Source organism: Neolamprologus multifasciatus, chromosome 6 (genome assembly GCF_963576455.1).
Source record: "Neolamprologus multifasciatus chromosome 6, fNeoMul1.2, whole genome shotgun sequence".
Lineage (NCBI taxonomy): Eukaryota > Metazoa > Chordata > Actinopteri > Cichliformes > Cichlidae > Neolamprologus > Neolamprologus multifasciatus.
The window spans coordinates 25,846,626-25,868,708 of record NC_140444.1 but is presented as its reverse complement, the minus strand read 5'-3'; the positions used below and the strand labels follow the sequence as shown (position 1 = coordinate 25,868,708).

Below are 22,083 nucleotides of genomic sequence, written 5' to 3'. Positions count from 1 at the left end.
TGTTTTGGAGAATCTCAGGGGGAAATATATTTTTCTTTTTGGGGGGCTTCTACATCAAGCAGTGTACTGGAATGGTGATGGCTTTATTCTGTCAGTAAAAAAGATGTGTTAAAGCTCCTATTATTGCTTCCCCCCCCCCCCCCCCCCCAATTAACAAACAAGCCAAATACCACCTTGTTACTGGAGTTACACTACACTCACCACTTTATCAGGTACACCTTATTAGTATTGGGTCGGATCACCTTTTGCCTTCGGAACTGTATTAATTCTTCATGGCATCGATTCAGGATGGTGCTGGAAATTTTGGTTCATACTAATATGTTAGCTTTAGATGGTTGTACAGATTTGTCAGCTTCACATCACCTGTTAGACCACATTCCAAAGTTGCTCTATTGGTCTGAGATCTGGTGACTTTTGAGTACAGTGAACTCATTGTGATGTTCAAGAAACCACTTTGAGATCATTTGAGCTTTATGCTGTGTTGCACTATCTTGCAGCCATCAGATGATGGGAACATTGTGGTCAAAAAGGGACGGACATGGTCAACAACAATACTCGGGTAGGGCGTGCCATTTAATTGATGCTTAGGGGCCCAAAGTTTGCAGAGAAAATATCACGCAGACTGTTACAACACCATCAGCAGCCTGAACCATTGATATAAGGCAGGATGGATCCATAATTTCATTTTGTTTATGCCAAATTCTGACCCTATCACGGGAAAGTTGCAGCAGAAATCGAGACTCATTTGACCTAGCAACATTTTTCCAATCTTCTGGTGTCCAGTTTTGGTAAACCTGTGTGAATTATAGCCTCAGGTTCCAGTTCTTGGCCGATAGGAGTGGCACCTGGTGTGGTCTTCTGCTGCTGTAGCTTATGTAGCTTCAAGATATTGTGGATTCAGAAATGCTCTTCTGCATACATTAGCTGTAACAAGTGGTTATTTGAGTTACTCCAATCAGCTGAAAGCAGTCTGATCATTCTCCTCTGACCTCTGGCATCAACAAGACATTTTCGCCCAGAGAATTGCTGCCCCCTGGATATTTTCACTTTTTGGACCATTTTCTGAAAACACCAGAGATGATTGTGCCAGGAAGTCCCAATGGTTTCTGACACCGAAAAAACTAATTTCTAAATCCCAACAACCAAGCCACATTCAAATTCTCTTAAATCTGCTGTTTAGTTTGAACTTTTGAAGTTTTGTCTTGACCATTTCTGCGTACCTAAATGCTGCAATGTGATTTGGCTGATCAAATATTTGCATTAATGAGCGGTAGAACAGGTTTTCCCTAATTACAGGTGTCCGATAATCATATATATTACTAAATTAAGAAGTTAATCAAGTCGATAATTAAAAGAAAATGAATATCATTGTCACGGATTATAAGTAATCCTTTTAGCTGCTTTTGAAGCAAGGAGCTAAATATTTTCTGCTTATAGCTAATAGGATGCGAGGCCTTGCAGCTTTTCTTTCTCATATCTCAAGTTTAATTGGCTGGATTTAAGGCCGGATAGTGAGAAAGCTAAATTTGCCATTACTTCTGCAATTTTTATGGGTTTGTCACAGCAGCTATCTTGTATTGGCTCACTGCTGACATGCTAGCCAGCTGAATTTTGCTAACACTAGTCAGTCAAAATATCTGTGAGATCTTTTGGGCTAGTGGCTCCCACTGATTCGGTATTTTAATATTGTGAAGATTCCTTAAAAGGATGGGAAAACTTTCTGAGCTAACATAGGTGGGGACAGAATACTGTGCAAATACTGTGTAGAGTTATTAATTTATTTGTACCGTTATGTCTTGCCGTTAAACTCATCAACACTTTAGTGGTTATTTTTTTAGAGATTCATCAAATTAATAAATGATTACAAACATCCTTAGTCAAAGTCTAAGTTTTTTTTTTAAAAAGGTCAAACATAATAGTCTTCGTTACACAGACTACATTACAGAGTGAAACTCTTACCATGGCTTCTTCTTTATTTCCAATCACTCGGTTTATGCTTCCTTTCACTGAAGCTGCTGCTATATTTAGCCAGTTTATAGCACTACCTGGCTGTAAACAGAAGTGCTGCAGATTACAACACAACTGTCCATCTGGACATTAATACACAATAGGAACCCAAAGCCATTTCACCGGCTACGGACAGACTGTGACGTTCACTGCAGGGCTCACTTTAAGCCTTCCAACATACATTCATCCAAATCCACCAGACCGCGCTGGACAGGGAGTGTTTGCATGGAGGAAAGATTCCTTTGATGTCTAATAAGCAATTATTGACATATCACCACAAGTTCCTCCTAAACTTACTAATCCCGAACAGCAACTTGTTTGATGGCTTTATTACACTGATTGCTTTTGACCACCACAAATGATGCAAGCGTACCGCATTGATCCTTTGCCTTGTGTCTTACATTTGTTTGCAGATTGCTCAATAATCCAATTATTGCAGCACAGCTTTCTCTGAGCCCCTCTTATGTGTTTAGAGACACCTCCTTAGCATGCAGGCGAGAGGAGGAAGAGAAGAAGGAATGGGGGAAATGGGGGAAATAGACAGAAAACTCGGAAAGTCAGAGAGGCTGTGCGAGACAGCCGCTGTGGGAGGGAGAAAGAGACGGAGGGGAAGGGGAGAGCGAACAAGTGAAGGAGAAAGCAACCACTGAGGGACTCTGTGGCTCCATGTGTGTTCATGTGAGAAAAAGAAAAAGACAGAGGGGAGAAACAAAGAAGAGAACGTCACAGGCAAAGCCAAGGTTACCTTTACAAATGTACTGACCTTGTGCACTTCACATTAACCTCCCTCTCCAAGAGAATTAGTGTGTATCATTCCCCACTCTGCCATTCCTAACTCCACCAATTGATTTCAGTAGCTGGAAACAGGGAAACTGAATGTCCTGTTATTGTGGCTAAAGAGTGGAAATACATGCTAATGCTGCACAGACCTGCAAAAGCCCATATTTACTCTCGGTCAACTTTTGTCTCTCTGGATAGATTTGGTGTGACTAGAACAGCCCCCTAGGGTGCAAGACTGTTGGAACAACTTCACAAGCCGTGGGATGGCTTAAACTCTTTCACAGTTTTCTCACTCTTCCTCCTTGATGATCGGGTTTCAAATTCAGGTAAGGAAAGAGAACAAAAGAATGAAGAATGGGTCACTGAAACAGTTTCAGTGAATGGCATGTAGCATCGTTGTACTGCATTGTGGCAGCCGTTCTAACCCCGTTTAATTGGCGGCGAGTGTATTAGTTCTGAATGAGGGCCGAGGGCGCGAAGCTTCAACGGATTCATTTACGCGATGCTTGCACCACGTTAATAACACGAAGCTATCAAAACAAACAAACGGAAAGTTTTTAAATAGTCGTTTTTACGTTCAACCCAGACACAGAAGGGCTCCGGGGTTGCAATGAGTTTAAAGAGACAGCTCAACTAACCATGTATGGATTTTTTTAAAATGCTTGCGGTATACAATAGAAGATCTAAGTCTTCAGCATGAGGCTAATGTTGATGTTTGGCTTCGTGATGGCACACTTTGCGATCTTCAACAAATGGCTTTAATCCACATAAATTAGAAGAAGTTGCTCAGCGGGAGAGCGAGATTACGGGGATAATGCACGGAGTGTGATTTGTTCATACGAGAGGAGAGACGCGAAGGAGCAGAGAGCCTCTGACAGAACAGCTGAGGAAGCAGGACTGTTTACAGAGGCACTGTTAAAGAGCAGCAGCTGGGGTAAGGACCTTTCAGCAGCATACCAAAGTCAGTCCTCGACACAAAAAAGGTGGCAGGAGAACATCAGTGGAGAAATCAGTATGATGAAATAATAAAAGTTTCTTTTGAACCAGAGGGCTTAAAAAGCTTGAAAGATGTGGTGAAATGGCAATTGTTTCACATCTGGGAAGAAAAAAGAAAACATTTTTCTTTTCTGAAGAGTTAAGCTTTTGTCTTTTGCTGAAGAGGATCGCGAGTTAACTACAGAAACAGAGAGACGTTGTTTCTCTGTAATGACGGGGCAAGCAGTTTCTGATTTATTCAGAACAGAAGAGAAACCTTCATCTTGAACCTCAAAGGAAATGCACGGCCTCTACAGTGGAGCAGCGGGCCTTCAAGTCTCAGCCTTTTGGGAATTATAACTTCTGTATTTAAAACAAAAAACAAAAACCCACACAGACAGAAGCATATGCCTGCTTTACATTAACTTGCTTACACCAGCAAGGCTTTAAACAATAACATCTATGTGTAGGAGAAGTAGGTGTAAATGGAAATCATGACCTCTGTTTCCCAGTGGAGTTTGATGGTGACAGATCTGTTCAGAGCAGCATAGCAGTTCTTCTGAATTTACAGTAACTAGGGTTTGTATACTTTGGCCAGCCATCCCAGTGCAACGGGGCATGCCTCACCCTTCAAAATGGCTGTTATGACAGGGTTCCTCATATAGAGCCTGTGTGGACAGACAGAGGATGGGTGGGGGAAATCTACATAAAGGGGAGTTAGTGGCACTCTGATCGGCTGTTAGTTTGGTGTCAAAAATCTTTATGTGACGAACCAGTCAAACCAGTTGCCTCCAAGGAGGCAAATTCAAAATTCAAATTCAAAGTGGTCTTGAGCAGCAGTTCTCTCAGGTTTTCTGAAGGTCTTTCAAAGTTTTTCTTTGGACATTGGCTGCTTTTTTGTTCATTTTTAGTCTGATCCTTGCACTTGACCATTTTCAGAAGATTTTTTGTATGTTAAGCCACTTAACACTGACCTCGAAAGTTTTAAGAATAAATAGACATCTAACTCAAGAGTGTACACATAACACACAACTTTGCAAAAAAAATACATTGAAATGATATCTCTATCTTCTTCAAAATCATCTTCAAAAAAATGCCAAGGTGATTCCCAAAGATCTGCTAGCTGAAAACCTGGTATATCTTGGTATGATCTGCTGTGTGTCCTTAAGAACTTTGAGGAAACTCAACATGTGCTGCATAAAAGAAGAAATGGCAGGCCTAAAAAGCACATGACCAGTATCTGTAAGTCCTTAAGCAATAGGAAAAAGTCCATGTAAGATAACAGGACCTGAGAGATGGACGTTGCCCTTCAGTTGATCCATTTACTGTTAATTGAAACCTCATCAGAAACGGTCTCTGTGGATTGATGGCTGTCAAAAAGCCATTCTATAGGAAGGGAAATAGGGAGATAAGTTGGAGGTATTCCAGATTACACAAGAGCTACACTGAAAATCAATGGCAACAGGTGTTGTGAAGAATCCAAATTTAAATTTTGGGGTTTAAATCATTGTTAGTATGAACAGAGGTAGTCAGGTCCAACGGGGGTGTCTAAAGCAATCTGTAAAACATGATGGAGGCTCTGTCATGGTTTGGGGCTGCAGTTCAGTCAGTGGTGCTGGTGTTGCAAAATTAATGGAAAAATGGAGCCACAAAAATATCGTAAGATTTTAATCCACCATCCAATACCATGTGAAAAGCATGTGAGTGTCACCAGCTTCATTTTTCAGCTTGACAATGATCTCAAACACACTGCCAATGCAGTAAAGCAAGCGTTCGGTGGCGCCAGTGTCTGGCAGCCTCGCCTGTGTCAGTGCGCCCCAGGGTGTCTGTGGCTACAATGTAGCTTGCCATCACCAGTGTGTGAATGTGTGTGTGAATGGGTGGATGACTGGTTGTGTAAAGCGCTTTGGGGTCCATAGGGACCAAGTAAGCGCTATACAAATACAGGCCATTTACCATTTACCATAAAGCATCCATGGATAGAAAAAAACACATTGTAACAATATCAGTCATGGATTGGCCTCTTCAGAGCCCGGACTTCAACATTTCTGAAGCAGTGTGGGATCATCATGACAGAGAACAAAACAAAAGGCAGAAACATCCAAAGAAGAGCTTTGAATGTCCTTCAAGAAACCATGAGACCTATTCCTGAAGACTCTTAAAGAAGTTCAACAGGAGGAAAACTTGCTATGAGAGTTCAGGCTATATAGAAGATAAAGGTGGTCACGCCAAATATTCAGTTTTAAGATCGTTAGAATTGCTCAAGCTCTGTTTTTTGTCTTATATACTGCTTTTCTATGTATATTTACACACTTTTTAAATAGATCACTGCACTTGGATATCACTTGCATATCAAAATATAAAGAAATATAAAGAGGGGTGCCTCAAGACTATTGCATAGTACTGTATATTAAGGTATAGTATGCTTGCATGTGAATATATGTGCTTTATGTGGGTTTGACAGACATCTTTCCCAATTTCACCCAAGTCTCTTCATGTCTCAGAAAAAGCAATTACGCTCTATTTCCTTTTATAAAGGTACTCATTAGTGCTGGCGGGCTTCGCAACATGAAGCAGAACAGTGAATAGATAGAAAATGTAGAGCTACAAGCTGCTTTTCTGCTGCACAAAGCAGTGTTTCAATAGGGAATCCTTTGTTCACTGTGTAAATCCCCACGGCCTCCTGTTTAAGAGCTCAGCATGTCACTTGAGACTAAACGGCTGCTGACAAAAAAATGTAATTCAAATATTTTTTAAAATCCTCTCAGGTTGGACTCTGAGTAGTCTCCTTAAGAAAAAGATCTATCTTTAGAAAAGCTACACTCTTAATTCTATTTTTTTTTCTTAATCCTCGTAATAACAAAAACCTCTCAAATAAGTTACCCTTACCATATGCTACTGTGCTGACTTTCACCGTCTTCTCCACCTGAGGCCTGTCTCCTGTTCTTAAATATTTATGCAATGAGCCCAAAATGTTATGTATTTACCATAAAATTCAGTTTCATACACCTCAAACAATGACATGAAGTGTATACACAATGTGGGGACGGGAAGAGCAGCAGGGAGTGAGAGGAAAGAGAGAACCTCTGAATCAACAGTATTTCCCACACATGGAAAATGTGGGAGATATTCTGGGCCCCTGGAGTATTTGGTTGGGCTAATGTGTTATTGGAACAGGACATCTTTGTGGTAAAACCTGACAATTTATTAAAAGTGCAGCATGAAGGGAAATTATAAAATGGAAGGAGATTTTTACCTTGTGCACGTATCTTGTACTTTTATGCATAGGGTTTATATGGATATATTCATCATGTAGTATGTTATTGCTATGTGTTCATGTAAGTAGATAAACTGAATTTAATTAATAGTTACTAATGAATCCACTTACTGTCAGAAAATGCAAATATATATTGGTTTCTAGTGGCATAATTTCTTTAAATATTAGTTTTTCTCCACGATAATCCCGAAGATAAAGACAAGAACCAGTTGAGAAGCCAGAAGTTATAAACTATATGACAACTTATCCATCCATCCATCCATCCATCCATCCAATATAATTCAAGTGAATTATATTTTGGCAATATATGAGATTTATAATGAAATATATTAACAAAATAATTATAATAATTATTATAATAATATTATTATAATAATAATATAATAATTCTCTTGCACTTAAATACCAAAAGAACAATCTGTAATACCTGACACGGCGTTTACCACAGATAAGCTTTTCAATTTGAAAAAAAAAAAGACTGCATCTTTGGTGCAGACGCTTTAATTTATTATGGCTATAGTAGTTTTTGGGTTTCCAGCTTTCTCTTATCTATACAGTAGCATTCAGTCTCTCAGTGTCACACACACTTTACCTGTCAATCTACATTTTGAAGCTAATGACTTCTGGGAGCCAGATGCTACCGTTTAACGAAAAAGCGTGGAGCGCTAAGCTAGGTAACACTAGGTAGCTAGGTTAGCATGCTGCATTCATAGACGGTATAAAATATGCACATATGGCCATGGTAACTATGTACCTGTTGTTTCTGAAGTGCAACTTTGAAGCCGTGAGAGTAGCGTTATTACAGTCACCATGTATGAAATTACAAAAGGGGGGGCATGACACTGTAAGAGCACTTGCTCATTGGCTAACAAATTGTCAAGCATAAGTCATTAGCCAATGAGTATACTATATTTAATACTCAATGTTAACTTCATTCTGCTCTGGAGGTTGGTCGTTAGTAGATTCTGTCTTTGTTCTTTAATGTCAATGGGCAAATAGTTTATAGGTCCATAACCGCCACCCTTTGGCAATGCTAGCCTTATACAAACAAGGGGGAACATGCACTATATTTTGGACACTAAACTGTTTGCCTTTTTTATTTGACAAACATTCTGAGAAATATATCCAAAATCACTTATAATTTTAAAATGATTGATTTAAAATAGGTTCAATCTTGTGTTTAGCTTGAACTGAATGGTTTTTTTTACCTTTCATTTTCCTTTCCTGTGCCTCATCATCACTCATCATCATCCCCGGAAGTGGCTGGCCATAAAAGGTGACATGAGCGCCTGCTCTGAAAGGGCAGCCACATGCACCACTGCAAATCTTTCACCTTATTAAATATAGATCTATAGTCAACTACACCTGTGAAGCCAGTCTCACCTGAGCCAAGGTTACAATGACTGATGTTATTTTTAACCTCTTGTTTTGAACAGGAAATTGGGATCCCATGCGTTTTACAAGTTGTGTAAGTGCAGTGATGATGTATGCTGATAACAGTGGGTAAAAACAGTGTCCCTTGATTTTTCAGCCACTCACACCCTCCCACTCCTCATTGTAGTCTCTGCACACAGCAAGCACACATCTCTTTGTGCAACATGTGAAATAGACTTTGGCATTAGAGCAAGTCCGGGTACTGGGCAGTGATGGCCGGGTGCATCTGGTGCATGATAGAGATGCAAGAGGCAAATATGCTTGATTTGCTGAATCATGTAATTACACCTGCACCGCTGAGCTCCTCGTATTTCTTTTTTCATGAAAACAGTATTAAGTGAAATCATTCAGCTATTCTGTTTCCTCTTCGTTAAAGCCTGTCTGGTCAAGTTTCAGTTTGTTTGAAATGAGAAATCAGAGAGTATTTGTTTGCTGTTTGTCACGCTGCTTAAAACATTTCATAGCATAACAGCAGGAACAAGGTGAGACAGCTTCACAAACATGACACGCGATACTTCTTTATCTTCGCTGCAGATGCTCGCCGAATGTGAATAAAGTTACCAAGTGAGAGTCAGAAGAAAATAGGCGTCTATTGGTTTTAGCTTTTAAGGGCTGACCTTGATCAAAGATCAACTGGGTGTCGGATTAAACCGTGGTTAGGGTTGTTGTCATGCAGAGATTAGCCGAGAGTGAGATTAGTCAGCACAAGCATATGTGTACCTTTGATGAGTCACTTTAGGTTCTCCTTTTTTGCAGTAGGTTTTTTTTTTAATGTGAGAACCTAATTGCACTATGTCCGTCAGCAGGTGTTGCATTGTTCATCCAGAGACCATCTGGGCCTGTAATCCTTCGGAGATGAACACCAACATTGTGTGTGTGTGTGTGTGTGTGTGTGTGTTCATGTGTACCAAATGTATGGGACCTTTTGTACTTGTGAAGTCCAAATTGTTAAGTTGACCTTTTAGGGAGTAAACATTTATAATGAGCAGGCTCAGTGCTCCTGGACAAACTGTAGACATGATTCTTTGAACTATTCATTGTATCCGCTTACAGTTTTGGTTAATGTGCATTAGCTTATTGTCTTGGAGAAGAAAAAGGAAACACAAAACTGTGAAATATGGAAACTTTCCTAACCGACTACCTTGTTGAACTGTTCCTAGGTGCATAGAAGTCTAAAGAAAATATGTGAGGTTTCACTGTTGTTGTTTCTTCTATCCATATACATTCATTACCTGATTGGCTCCTGATTGTTGCTATCTGGAGGAGTTTGACTAAGTGGCTGAAAGCAGGCAGGAAGAAGACTCCGAGCAGTTCGTAAGACTGCTCTTCTGCTGTTGAACCTGTCAGATGCTATAGAAACGCTGACTGACTGGAGAGGAGCTCACAGCAGCCGACATGCAGAATGTAAGCTGTGGTGTTAACCACCTGGATCTCGGCCAACCCCAGACTTGGTTTTGGCTCCTGTGCACAGCCAGCTTCTTGAGGTTGAGGTTTCATACCCTGTGACTTTAGTGAGCCGCTTGACTATTAGCTCTACATACAATAAAGCCCCTAAATAGATCCACTTGACAGCCCCATTCCTAACTCTACCCCTCAGTATATATCTTAATGTACTATGGCTTGTGTGTGCAGCATTTCCCCTTGTATATACACTGGACTCCCTGTCTGCTCATCTGACACATTTGTCCTGGCAGAATTGTAAATGACTGGTGGGTGTTAAGGATGATCACATGTGACAGCCAATGCATAGGGTTGCTGGCAACATGTGTTAGCGCCAGTGTACATTAACCTACATTCAGAGTGAGGCCTTTTTGAATCACTAGGGAAAGGAAAAGGTCATCTCTTGAATAAAATATTCTGGCACATTTCATTTCTCTGCACTCACAAGCTCAGTTCTTTTACATTTACATGCTTTAGAGTTGAAATGCCAACCTTTGGCCTATGACATACTTTCATTTTATTCAGTAGACCCTTCTTGCTCACAGGAAGGTCAATGTAAACAGGAGTCAGCTGCGTACTAACTGTTGCTAGAAAGTGGAGAACAGAGGTTAATGAGTTTGTGGCATGGAGGTGGCTCGGGTCAGGGCTGATCCCTTAAAGATAATCTCCCTGTCTAGGGATTTGTTTTTCTCATTTGTCCTAGGGCCTCTAAGCTGAGTTTGGAGGTCACTTCCTGTGCAGGCAACGGGGCCCAAATCTGGCTATAGACAAATAGTACGTAAGGAGCCAGGTACTGCTCGGAGTTAGTGGAAGAGAGAGTGAGAGAGAGCACAGTAAGCAGGAAATAAAGCTGAAACATGAACATTAAGGGAGGTCGGGGCTAGAGTTTATTCATGCCACTGAAATCAAAGGATTTGCTTCTGTAACAAAACCAGATTTATCAGCGTGACTTTGAAGTGGTCCATTTGTGTTTTCCTTCGTGGCAGTGAGTTTGATTCAAGTCATTCCTGAGCCGTGCTTCACAAAGGTGACGAAAACAACTTCCCCTTTGTGTATTTAGTTAGATTTAAGCCAACTATCCTGCTTATTTTTGCTGTTATCACATAGGTTTAGGTTGGGGAGGGAAATGCGAGTTCGGGTTCTAATCGTGGAATTTCATGTTCCTTTGTGTGCTGAACATTTTGTGTTTATCACTGGCCCCTTGTTTGCATTGTTTCTCAATTTCCCATGTCTGGAAGTCAACCTGATGCCCAACAATGAAGTTTCTCAACATGTCAGCCGAATTGTGTTCCCAGCTGTTTCGCGGCTGTTTTCCGATTCCAGTCCAGAGCAGCTTTGAAAACTGGCAGCTCAAAAACATAAAAATTAGCGAAACAGCAACAGATTGGTGTGAGGAGCACGTGAGGAACTTAAGCTCTCCAGTGCTTTAAAGACAATGCTGCGGGACTCGAGGAGGTGGTTTGCCAAAGCTGCTGTAGAGCTCAGCAAATGAATAGTAAGATTGTTTTGTTTGAATGAATTCAGCATAGTAAAAGCTGTTGCCTTGTTTTCTGTTGCGGGGTTATTGAAAAATACATTTTACAGGTTTCTGAAGGCGAGTCCACTCAAGTCTGAAAAAGAACACTCCAAGTGGAGAAAGTTTTTAAGATGTGGGACTTGCACCCAAACTTCTGCTCATCCGTTGTCCGTATACATAATTTCTAAGGCAGGGGATGCAAGATGCATCTAAATTAAGTTTCTTGCAGTCCTGGATCTCTTTGGCCTGGTTCAAGCTTTGCGCGTTACCCCGTGAACTCGGTGGACTGCGTGTGGCCAAATGAATGAGTGGGTGTGCTGACCCCTTGAACTCTATAGGAACTGTCTAGTTTTCGTGTAGCATTATGTAAAGATGAATTTTATCACGACTACACAAACTTTTAATGTAGAGTTTGAAAAGTATGGAAAGCATGTACACGAATATTCATTAGCAGCTCACCAAGGCTCACAAAGACTTTAAGCGTAACATATCACGCTCGTTTTTTTATTCTGGGACTCCACAATTGTGGCTTTGCATGATTCAGTTCAAGACTCTTTATTTTCATTATGCAAGCATAATGAAATTATGAAATTAAGCAATACTCCCTCACATGGCACATAAAAAGACTTAGATAACATAAATATAGTGCCATAATATGAATACAAATACAACAAGACTTAATATTGGATGATGTATACCTGAGGGTTGCTATCGTGTGAAGGTGAGCAGTAGAAAGTGAGTTGATTTGCATATTATAAAATGATTTACAGTTTATTCTTAAAAAAATCCTTACCTATTCAGTGTATTTAAATACATTTTTTAACGTAATGTAAAGTAATCTTGCAATACAGAGAAAAAAATTCCCTCAAATAAGCGCTTGGCGACAAAAATCTTAACAGAAATAAACCGCAGAGCAAACCAAGCTCAGGAAGGCTCTCCATCTGCCTCAACCAGTCTGGGTGAGAGGAGAGTGGAAAAGAGAGAAAAGATTATTTAACTCATTCTGCCTGTTATGCAGCTCCTGAGTTGAGCCTCTGCCTGGAAAGAGGCAATATTAGGGCTCCTTAGGCCATCGTTTCTAAAGGTCAGCTTTATTCTGATTGGTCAGCTTCAGGAAGCCAGCCAAGGGGCAGCACCTTAACCCCGTGAACGCTAACTCATCCTTTGGTTGGTGTGAAGGTTCCTAAATAAAAATCACTATGCAGCTAGCCATCCATCTTCTTAACTGCTTGTCCGGTTCAGGGTCGTGGGAGGGCTGCAGCCTATTCCAGCTGTCATAGTGCAAAAGGCAGATTATACCCTGGATAAGTTGCCAGTCTGTCTATCTAACATGCAGAGAAAGACCACCATTCAACACTCACGGCCAATTCAGAGTTAACATTTAACCTAAAACGCATGCCTTTGGACTGTGGGAGTCACCAGAGGAAATCCACGCAAGCACAGGGAAGAACTTGCAAGCTCCACGCAGAAAGGCCCCAGCCAGCTGGCGGATTTGAACCCAGGACCTCGCTGCTGTGAGGCGACAGCACTAAGCCCTGCAACCAAGTAATATATTTTCACTTACTTGAGTGGAAACTGGCAACTTCTCAAACCCAACCATAAATGTTCAAACCTGATCTGAGTGAGCAGCACAAATATTCACAGTAACAAAGACAAAGCAGCACATCTCAGCTCGGTAAACAAAACATTCGCTACCTGATGCACGACATATTTGCCCTGTGCTGTAAATAGGTGTAAGTGTGGAAAATGTGCTTAAATAAAGGTAAAGGTAATGTAGCTAGTAAAATGTTTTTTGTTTTTTTTTTTCTCCTGTTGTCACCAAACAAACGTATGCTAGCACCACACACCGACAGTTATTTGCATGCTGGGATAATTTAATTGCTTATAATACAACTTAGATTATGAATACAAGAAGATCACCATATAAAGAAATGTGTGGCAAGATCAGAGTAGCCTGAAGCCTGAGCTTTTGGTTCAGGAGAAGTCCTCAGAAATTTGGATACCTAAAATAAAGGGTATACATGTGCAACATAAAAAGCATGAATGAAGGTTTGGGCATCCGCTGGCTTCCCAGTGTCTAATTTTATACTGGATGCATGCGATCAGTCCCTCTCTGTCCTCAGCAGGCACGAATTACGGGAGTTTCCAGCCATGATAATCCTCCTCACCAGATAATAACAGCCTGCCACATCTTTCTGAGATTCATGCCTGCATGCTTTACCACTTAGCCAAAATATCTCAGGTGATTAATTTCATTCAATGCGGGTGACGGTGAGGAATTAAGATGAGGTTGAAATGCTCAACGGCTCCGGCCACTCTAAACCCGGTGAGTTATCCTCCCGCTGCTCTAAAGGTACCCACTGCTTGTGTAAAAACAAAGCCTCTGGGCCGTTCAGCTGCAGCTGCACGCTAAAGAAAAGGTTAAAGTTGGGCCAAAAAAAGCGCCTGTGATGTTGATGCTTGTAAGTTGTTTATGGAATTTGAAAACAGGTACAGCTTCAGACATGTTGAGTCCAAACTGGATACTGTGTAGATCAGAACGATAGCTTCGTCTGTACCCTCCCGTCGACCAAGGCGGTGTGAACGCCTTAAGAGGGCGGCGTGTCTGCGTGCGTGCGTGCATTTCTACGCCTTTGTTTACAGTCAAAACAGTGGATTTATAAAAGGAAGATAAATGTGATTTCGCTCTCATGGGTAAGGTCACCTAAAGTTTGCGGGAATAATCCATGGAGGTGAGACAACATGACAGCTTTGGGTTTAACATGAGGAATGCAAACACGGCTGACATAATACATATTATTTGCTGCTGCTATACTCAGAGAAGCCCTGTAGTTTGACTCTTTATCAATTGTAATGTAGCAAGAAAAAAGTAAAGGCAATAAACATTCACAGGTGTGCTAAACATCTTAAGGCTGATTCCTCTTTCTTAACCAAAAGCAGCAGTCAGAGTAGATTATACTGTAACCTTAACACATGTGTAACATAAGCCTAGCAAAGAGGAAATCTCATATTTCTGTATGCTCAGGTACTCTCTGCCCAATGCCAGGGTCACCTTCACCAGGAAAAATAAATCCCTCGTGGCTCATTAACACTACCCATAAGACCTCTCTCCCTTTGAGAGGCGGCGAGTGGGTGTCAGCCTAATGTTTATACTGTCTGCTCATGGTTATGTAAGCCATTTCGTCCTCTTTCTAACTAATCTACCTTTACCTTTCCCAACATGCCAAGTTATGCGTTACATAAATATTCTTTGAACTGGTCTAGCTTAAGGTTTTTCAGCATGCCAGGGTGTGTATTACATAAATATTGCAGGCCAGACTGTAGAGAGGTACTGTACCGTGGAAGCTGTTTTTTCTTTTCCCTTTTTTCTCTTTCCAGAGTCAAGGATGCTTCTCTTTCATGAAAGGCAGGTTCAGGGAGGCCGTGGCACTTAATCAGCCTCTAGAATGAGCGAGTCAGTGCATTTATCTTTACAGTAGGCGGCCGGCTGTACAGTGGTGTAAACAAAGTTCAGCACACACGCGCGTGTTTGTGTGCGACAGGCGGTGTAACATGCGTGATGAGGACATTGTTTCTCTGTATAACAGTGCCCTGTCTGTGGTTCACTCGCTTGTTTACTGACGCTGTCATGCTAATGTACTTACAGCATGCGGGTCACAGGGTTCATTTCTAACCACGAAGCCTCGCTGTCGTCCATCATAAAGCCGCTTCGTGCCCAGTTATTCACCCATAATGACGTTATCTTGATAAACCCAGAATAACTGGACTTCCTCTATATGTCTCCCTCGTTCGTTAGTTTTCTTCGACGGCGTGGTTTCTATAGCAACTAATTGTTCTTGTTATGCCTTAGTCAAATGATTGCTGCCCCTTTGTTGTGACCTGTATTGACCTTTTTTTTATGGCTATCAGAGGATATGCGCTAGGGCCAAAGAAGACTCCCTGATAAAAAAAAGAGAGACCAGCTGTGAGTGACTGCAGTCACTATCAGTTTTCTGGATTCTGATAAATCTGTGGCTAAAATGACCATCCTTCCTGGCCGTAGCTCTTAATGACTGAGCATTCCTGCTGCAGCTGAGAGAGGGTGGAGATATTTGAACCATTTGAAGAATGCTCTCAGTGTGACATTCGAATTACTCGTAAAAAAAAAAAACCCACAAAAAAAAAACACGAGGCCAATTTGAGCAACATCTGTCCTGCGGTTTGGTCTTCACAGAGTTTGGTGGGCGCAGTGGGCTTTTCTCAGCCTTCAAGATAACATGCTTCTTTTCATTTTTGGCTTTTTCATTAATATCTTCCCCAAGCAGCACGTTGGTCTGATAAGGAGGGAGCAAGAGCAAGTAGAAGACACACATTTTTGTTTGTACATTTTGGTGGGAAGAATCGGGCATTATGTACTTGTACTCATCTGGGCCCTCATGGGAAATACACAGCAGCTAAATCAGTTGTTAGCTTTGTGTGTTATCTTTTAAGATGAAAGGACACTGAAAACAATGAAACTGCTGCCCTGGGGTTTCAGTTAGAAGGGAAAAAAAAGCAACTGGAGCGAAGAATGAGACCTTTGATCTGTGCAGTCAGTCCCATTGAGTTAGTCTGAGACTGTACCCAGAAATAGAGAAGACAGGGGTCAAGAAAAAAAAAAAAAGGTCCCATTCCCGGTTCACAGCAGTTGCCTGCAGAACTTTTTGCAGAAACAATCATCCTGAGCATTGTTTTAGAACTATTATTAGGGCTACCCCCCAAAAAAAGAACATCTGTACTAAGTCACCATTAACTCTGCTTTCTGACTCTGTTTTTTTTGTCTTCATTCAAGATGAAATGTGACACGAGGCTGTGGGAATTAACATTTTAGACATCTAGCTTTAACAAGACATTTCACCAAGTTGCAGATCATCATTTAAGTTTCATCAAAGCAGACATAAACTGTGACCACTTAATATTTCAAGCCACTAAATTGGCAGGCCAAAAAAAAGGAAATTCATTCATTTGTTGTGTTCTTGTGGCCCAGTAGTCAAAGATACACACACACAAAATATAACCACTATATCCCCATTTTGGTTTCAGCTAGGGGCCGTAATTGCATTTACTGTAAGCTTATAAAAAATTGTTACAAAATTGCTAATATTCTTTGTATATGCTGTACGTGTAAACTGTAGGCTGCTAAAAGCGGCTGATTTGGGAATGTCTGGCTGCTCGTTTTTAGTTCTGGGCTACTGGCAGACGTTGGTGCACAGTCACTGCAGCCTGGCCTGTCTGCTCTGGTTTCATAAGCAGAGAGAGCAAATGACCTATATACTTCTCTGAGGGAGGGGAAGTCACCTTGTTGGTGGACCAGCAGGCAGGCAGGCTGGCACGCAGCGACAAGGCTTTAATGTGCGGCACTATTAAAAGGTTGACCACTGACTCGATATTAGAGGCATACTTTAGAGAGACCTCTCATCTGCTCCTCGTGTTGCTCTTGGCCGTGAAACTTTCCGGGGCTGTTTTTCTTGGATTGGATTGTCTTTCCCTTAATGCAGTTTGGTGATGGTGTGAAAAGGCCAATGTATGGGGGGAATATTCAGCATATAAACATGCTGGAAACACATCTTGATACGTATTCGTGCACGCACACTTGCACTCACATTAAGCTGAAACCGTGAGGCCCGCTGCCAGAAAGATCAAGTCAGACAAACACCTCACCAGAGACTCCTCTAAGCGTCCTAACAAATTGAATGTGTGTGTAGATGGACAAGAGGGAATTAGATCAGTGGTCCTGATTGTATCTGAGTGTGCTGTTGCTGTACCCCTTTCCAGCTCGTCCCCTGGAGGAAATGCGTGTGCATGAGAGAAAGAGACTGGGAAAGAGACAGAGAAAAGGGGAGGGGGGGGGGGGAGAGAGAGAGAGAGAAAGAGAGCGCTTGGCAGCTGGTTTGATGAAGGATGTACGGAGAATGTTAACCAGACAATCACCTTGCATCTTATTGATTGAGATGGAAGAGAGGTAATTAGCACAGAAAAGAAGGGGAAGCTGAGGCCACTTTCAATGTTTTGATACAAGGTGTTCTCTCTTTGTACCAATCTACATATTGTGTTCTTTGTGTGTTTGAGCATGAAGGGAAACGTTTTGTTAAAGATTATAGTGAATGTCCTGATTTTTTTTTTCTCCTGTGTCTAGACGTGACAAAAACGTTTGTGCACGTAGAACGTAAATGTTAACCGGTTCACTCTATAGTACAGCTGTGCTGGTGGTTACAATAAGACAGCTGATTAATGTAGACCCATTCCAGTTTTACTCAAACTATCAAATCTGCAGAACAAAGAGCAACACCTAAAACTCATTGAAATTTTATATTAAAATGCTGTGAATTCAATACATATATAAGACAGGACTTATTTTTTAGTTTGAAATTATAGTTTGTGGTCTTTTGCGAACTGGATAGGGTTTTTAAATGAGACTAAATGATGGGGAAAAATGTTTGTGTTACTTCATTGATAATCCACAGTTGCCCGTGGTGACGATATATCAGATTTATGGAAATGTTTCTTTTTTCTATCAGAAGAGATTTGGGTCTAGAACTCCACCTCGTGAATCTGTCCACCGGCCCGTATTTACAGATGTAAACTTATTTTTAAAAAAAAGTTACATCCAATTTAGAATCACTAATTAGCTTCTACCGTCTCGATTCTCAATCTTTTATCCAACATCTTCCTGGAATGGTCCACATTTAGGCTTGGCAGACAGAAACATTATATAAAAATAATGACCTTTCTTCAGGTGGAAACTGACAGCACACATCAGGTTTTACCAGTGACACTCCTCGCCATGACCCCCATGGTCTCATTTTCAGGAGTGGGTAAACTGCAAGTCTTAACTAATTCTCCCATTTAACAGCGCATTAGTAAGAACATACTGTTTATCCTGGGATTTAATGAGCCTGTAATGGCAGGAATCAGTCAGTGGTAAAAGAAGTAAATGATGCCAGAGTAAACAACGCCTTAGATCAGCAGACTCATCACTCGTGTTGTCTTGCCTGTTTGTTGCGTTGCTTCGAGTAAATTCAATACGTCATGCTAATTACAGTACAGCACATGTCAGTGCTGATTCACACCTGTGATCTTTGGCCTTGAACTCAATATATAGTTTTACCTATAACACAGTAGGGCTTTTGTTCCACCGTGATTTTTGACATTTTAGTCCACCTCTGAACTCTTTTTCCAATCCGGTTTCATGCCAGGGAAGAGGTGTTTTAGGTCCCACTTAAATTTGACACCCTGCTCTGTGTCTCTCTGCTTATTGAATTTAAATAATCTCCTCTATAATTCTTTCAGTGTCATCCTGGTAAGCTTGGAGAAACCATAAATCCAGGGAGCGTAAAGCCCTCCTCTCCCGGTTGGCAGACATTTTTATGGCTCGCCACATTGTGCTGCTACTGTCAGTGGGTTGTAAAAACCCAAGAATGTTTCACAGTGCGCATCATGCCGTGGAAGGGGACAGTCAGCCCTGGTTTTATTGTTGACTTTGAATTCCTTGTTAATTTATGCCTCGTCTGAAGAACTCTTATGTGTGTCCTTTCAGCTCACCACTGAGACAACCGTCCTCGACGGCCAAAGTGTGCCTGGTTTGTGGAGATGAGGCATCGGGTTGTCACTACGGCGTCGTAACATGCGGAAGCTGCAAGGTCTTCTTCAAAAGAGCTGTGGAAGGTATGGCATCATCCCACGTTTAGATGAGATGTCACTGGCTTGAGCTTAAAACCCTGCAGATTAAGCAAACACAAGGGAGTGCAAGAAAACATTACCACCTCTCTGACAAGATAATAAGTAAAACAGCAAGCAAATCAAGAAACATATCGACCAGTTGATAGCACACACAGTATGCAGCATAAGAAACACACAGCGAGTACAGGAAACAGGCAAACAGAGAAATTGGTACAAGCCAATAACCGCATTTGTGGCAACACAAAAAATAATGAACAAGTATGGAGCCATTATCTTTTGATTGCTCTTTTGGAACAACATTGATGATTAGTTGACGTCAGTGTTTTTGTATCTGCAGCATATGCAGCCTTACGTGTTTTCAAATTTGCGAATGTGTTTCTTAATTGATGTTCTAGAAATTCTACTGCAACTATCCTTTGAAGCACCGCTCCTCTCTAAAACAGAAATAAGGATAATTATTAGGTTATTTACATTATTATGTAAATAACAAAATAACTTAAAGCAAAAATTGGGAAACGTAAAATCCGAAGTCTTTATATTAAGGGCCATCAGTCAAACAATACTGTTTGCTCTGTGTCTAAACAGAGCGCGTTGTGTGTGACGTCTTCTTTTACGCATGCGGGCCACTTTGAGGATTCACACTAGAGCGCGTTTGCTGTCGCATTTTATCTGTAGTGTGAATGAGCAGACAAAAAAATCAGATTTGATCAAAAAATCGGAATTGAGCATTAAGACCTGCAGTGTGAACGTAGCCTAAGATGCTAGTTCCGTTTGCCTCTTTTCGTTGCTGTGCTTTGGACAATGTGTCTTTTCTTGAAAAAAAGAAAAGACACATTAATACTGTTCAATTACGTTGCAGGAATTCCTAATTAATTATTTCACTCAATATCAGATAAATGAAGAGAATCGCTTTAACTGACTGTGGCGAGAATAAGGCACGGCGGGACCACGGAGTATCATTCAGAGCCATCTTTTATTTACATCTCACCACAACACCCACACAAACCCCGAGTCCACGTGTTTTTAACTAGGCAGGCGTGATTGCAGATGCCGTGCAGGTGCGTCCGCCCTCCCTGCACGGCACCGCAGACCACGCCCCGCCACACTGACAATTACAACTCTCAGACTTATTGGTCAATATTCTGCTTATTTGGAGGATCTTATACCAGAGTGATATGCTATGAAGGACACTAACAAAACTTCAAACCCAGTCTGAAATAATAGGTATGGCATCGATGGTAACCATCTTTCTTTGTTAAGCCGTGCTTTCTGTTTCACGCATCATGTGACTCTTCTTCTACACAAGACTATCCTTATGAGTGTCGCCTACTCCAATCAGAGATACTGTTAAATGGCGATGACAAAGTGGTGAAATTAAAATTCAACAAATTCTGTAAGGTACACAAAATATAACAGTAAAATGCAATACACAACAAATAAGATGGGAATTAGACCAGAAAAGTGCATTCAGCCATTCACACCCATTCACACAAGCTTGTTTTCTATGCTGAAGTGCTTTTATCTAACATTCACTTACATTCAGAGCAACTTGGGTACTTTGACATGTAGACTGGAGCAGTCATGGATTGAATCACCAACATTCTGGTTAGTAGATGACCTCCTATACCTCCTGAGCGACAGCCACCCCATCCATTCATTCTCCTCCACTTATCCAATTCAGGGTTTCGTGGGGCGAGCTGAAGCCTATCCTAGCTTTCACAGTACGAGAGGCGGGGTACACCCTGGACAGTCGCAGGGCTAACAGAGAGACAGACAACCATTTGCACTCAACTTCACACCTATTAGCAATTTAGAGTCAACAATTAACCTAACCCCACTAACTGCATAACCCTGCCAGGTTATGTGTCCAGCACAAGTTACCACGGTGATTTATCCAGGTAAAAAGACTGATGACTTTAATCTCACTTTGTAATGTGCCTCTTATGTTAGGTAGGAGCTGGGGAAAATGTTAATGAGAAAAATGGAATAAGTCATTTTCAGATGTAACAACAACATTTTAAAGAGATCACTTAAACAAGGACATGGTGGCAAGTTGCTCTTTCCACACATTCAGCACACTGTACTTTTTTGCAAGAATTATTACCCATAGTTGCTTTTTAAAATTTCCACTACACTGTTGCATGTATGCAACAAACTACTGTTTAATCTCACTAGACCATCTGTTTATTTATTCCTAAAATATCATTAAAATGACCAAAATTAGGCATTACATTTATAGAGTGAGTCATCGGGGAAGAAAAAAGCAATTCAGTAGGTTAGTCTCCAGCAGCAGCCCTTTATGTTATATTTAGCTTGGGGAAAATCAGCACCAGTCATAATGTGCTTTTCATGTTGTGCCTGTTGCCTGAGGCTTTGGCCTAACTCATTTAGATGAGTGTTTGAATGCAAAACACACTTTTACAGACCCAGTGAAGGCAGGGGGGCGAAAAAAAAGCAGGAGCAAACAAGGCTGCTAGCCAGCCAGCCGTCAGGCCCTCTAGGTGTTTTCCTGACCATTGAAGGAATTGCATTCATTCCCAATCAAATCATGCCTTAATTTGATGATATTTACACACCGTCATTACGTAGAGACCTAAAACCAGATTATGTGTCTGGGGTTATCGAATCAGACATGCCGTTGTTCTTGCTTCAAGCCTGTCTGGCACAACGCCGGCGGCAGACACTCAAGATCGGATTTTGTGCGGGAGCGCTAGTCAGGTGAGGCACCGGGAAGTGCTCACTTCTCTTTGTAATTACGGTGCTAAAACCGTATTTGTTGCTCTTATAAAAACACAGAAAAGGCTTCAGTGATTGCATAATGCCTTTCAAATTTAACACGGTGATCCTTACATTCATATTTTCTCAATGTTCAGTATTTCTCAGGGGGGGGGGTTTATGGGAATTTCCTCTTGATTCTGCACAACCAAAAAAAGAAAAAAAGGCAACTGTGCAAACT

The 22,083-nt window shown here is 41.2% G+C and overlaps 1 protein-coding gene across 4 annotated transcripts in view; it reads left to right on the top strand.

The window, feature by feature from the left end:
- Window positions 1–22,083, top strand: part of nr3c2 (nuclear receptor subfamily 3, group C, member 2) — an 82,615-nt gene that overhangs the window by 28,414 nt on the left and 32,118 nt on the right. For all 4 annotated transcript variants that reach the window (XM_085164125.1, XM_085164123.1, XM_085164122.1 and 1 more), the window contains one exon: window positions 18,985–19,112. In XM_085164125.1, the coding sequence (XP_085020251.1) occupies window positions 18,985–19,112 (128 nt within the window). The remainder of the gene's footprint in view (window positions 1–18,984; window positions 19,113–22,083) is intronic.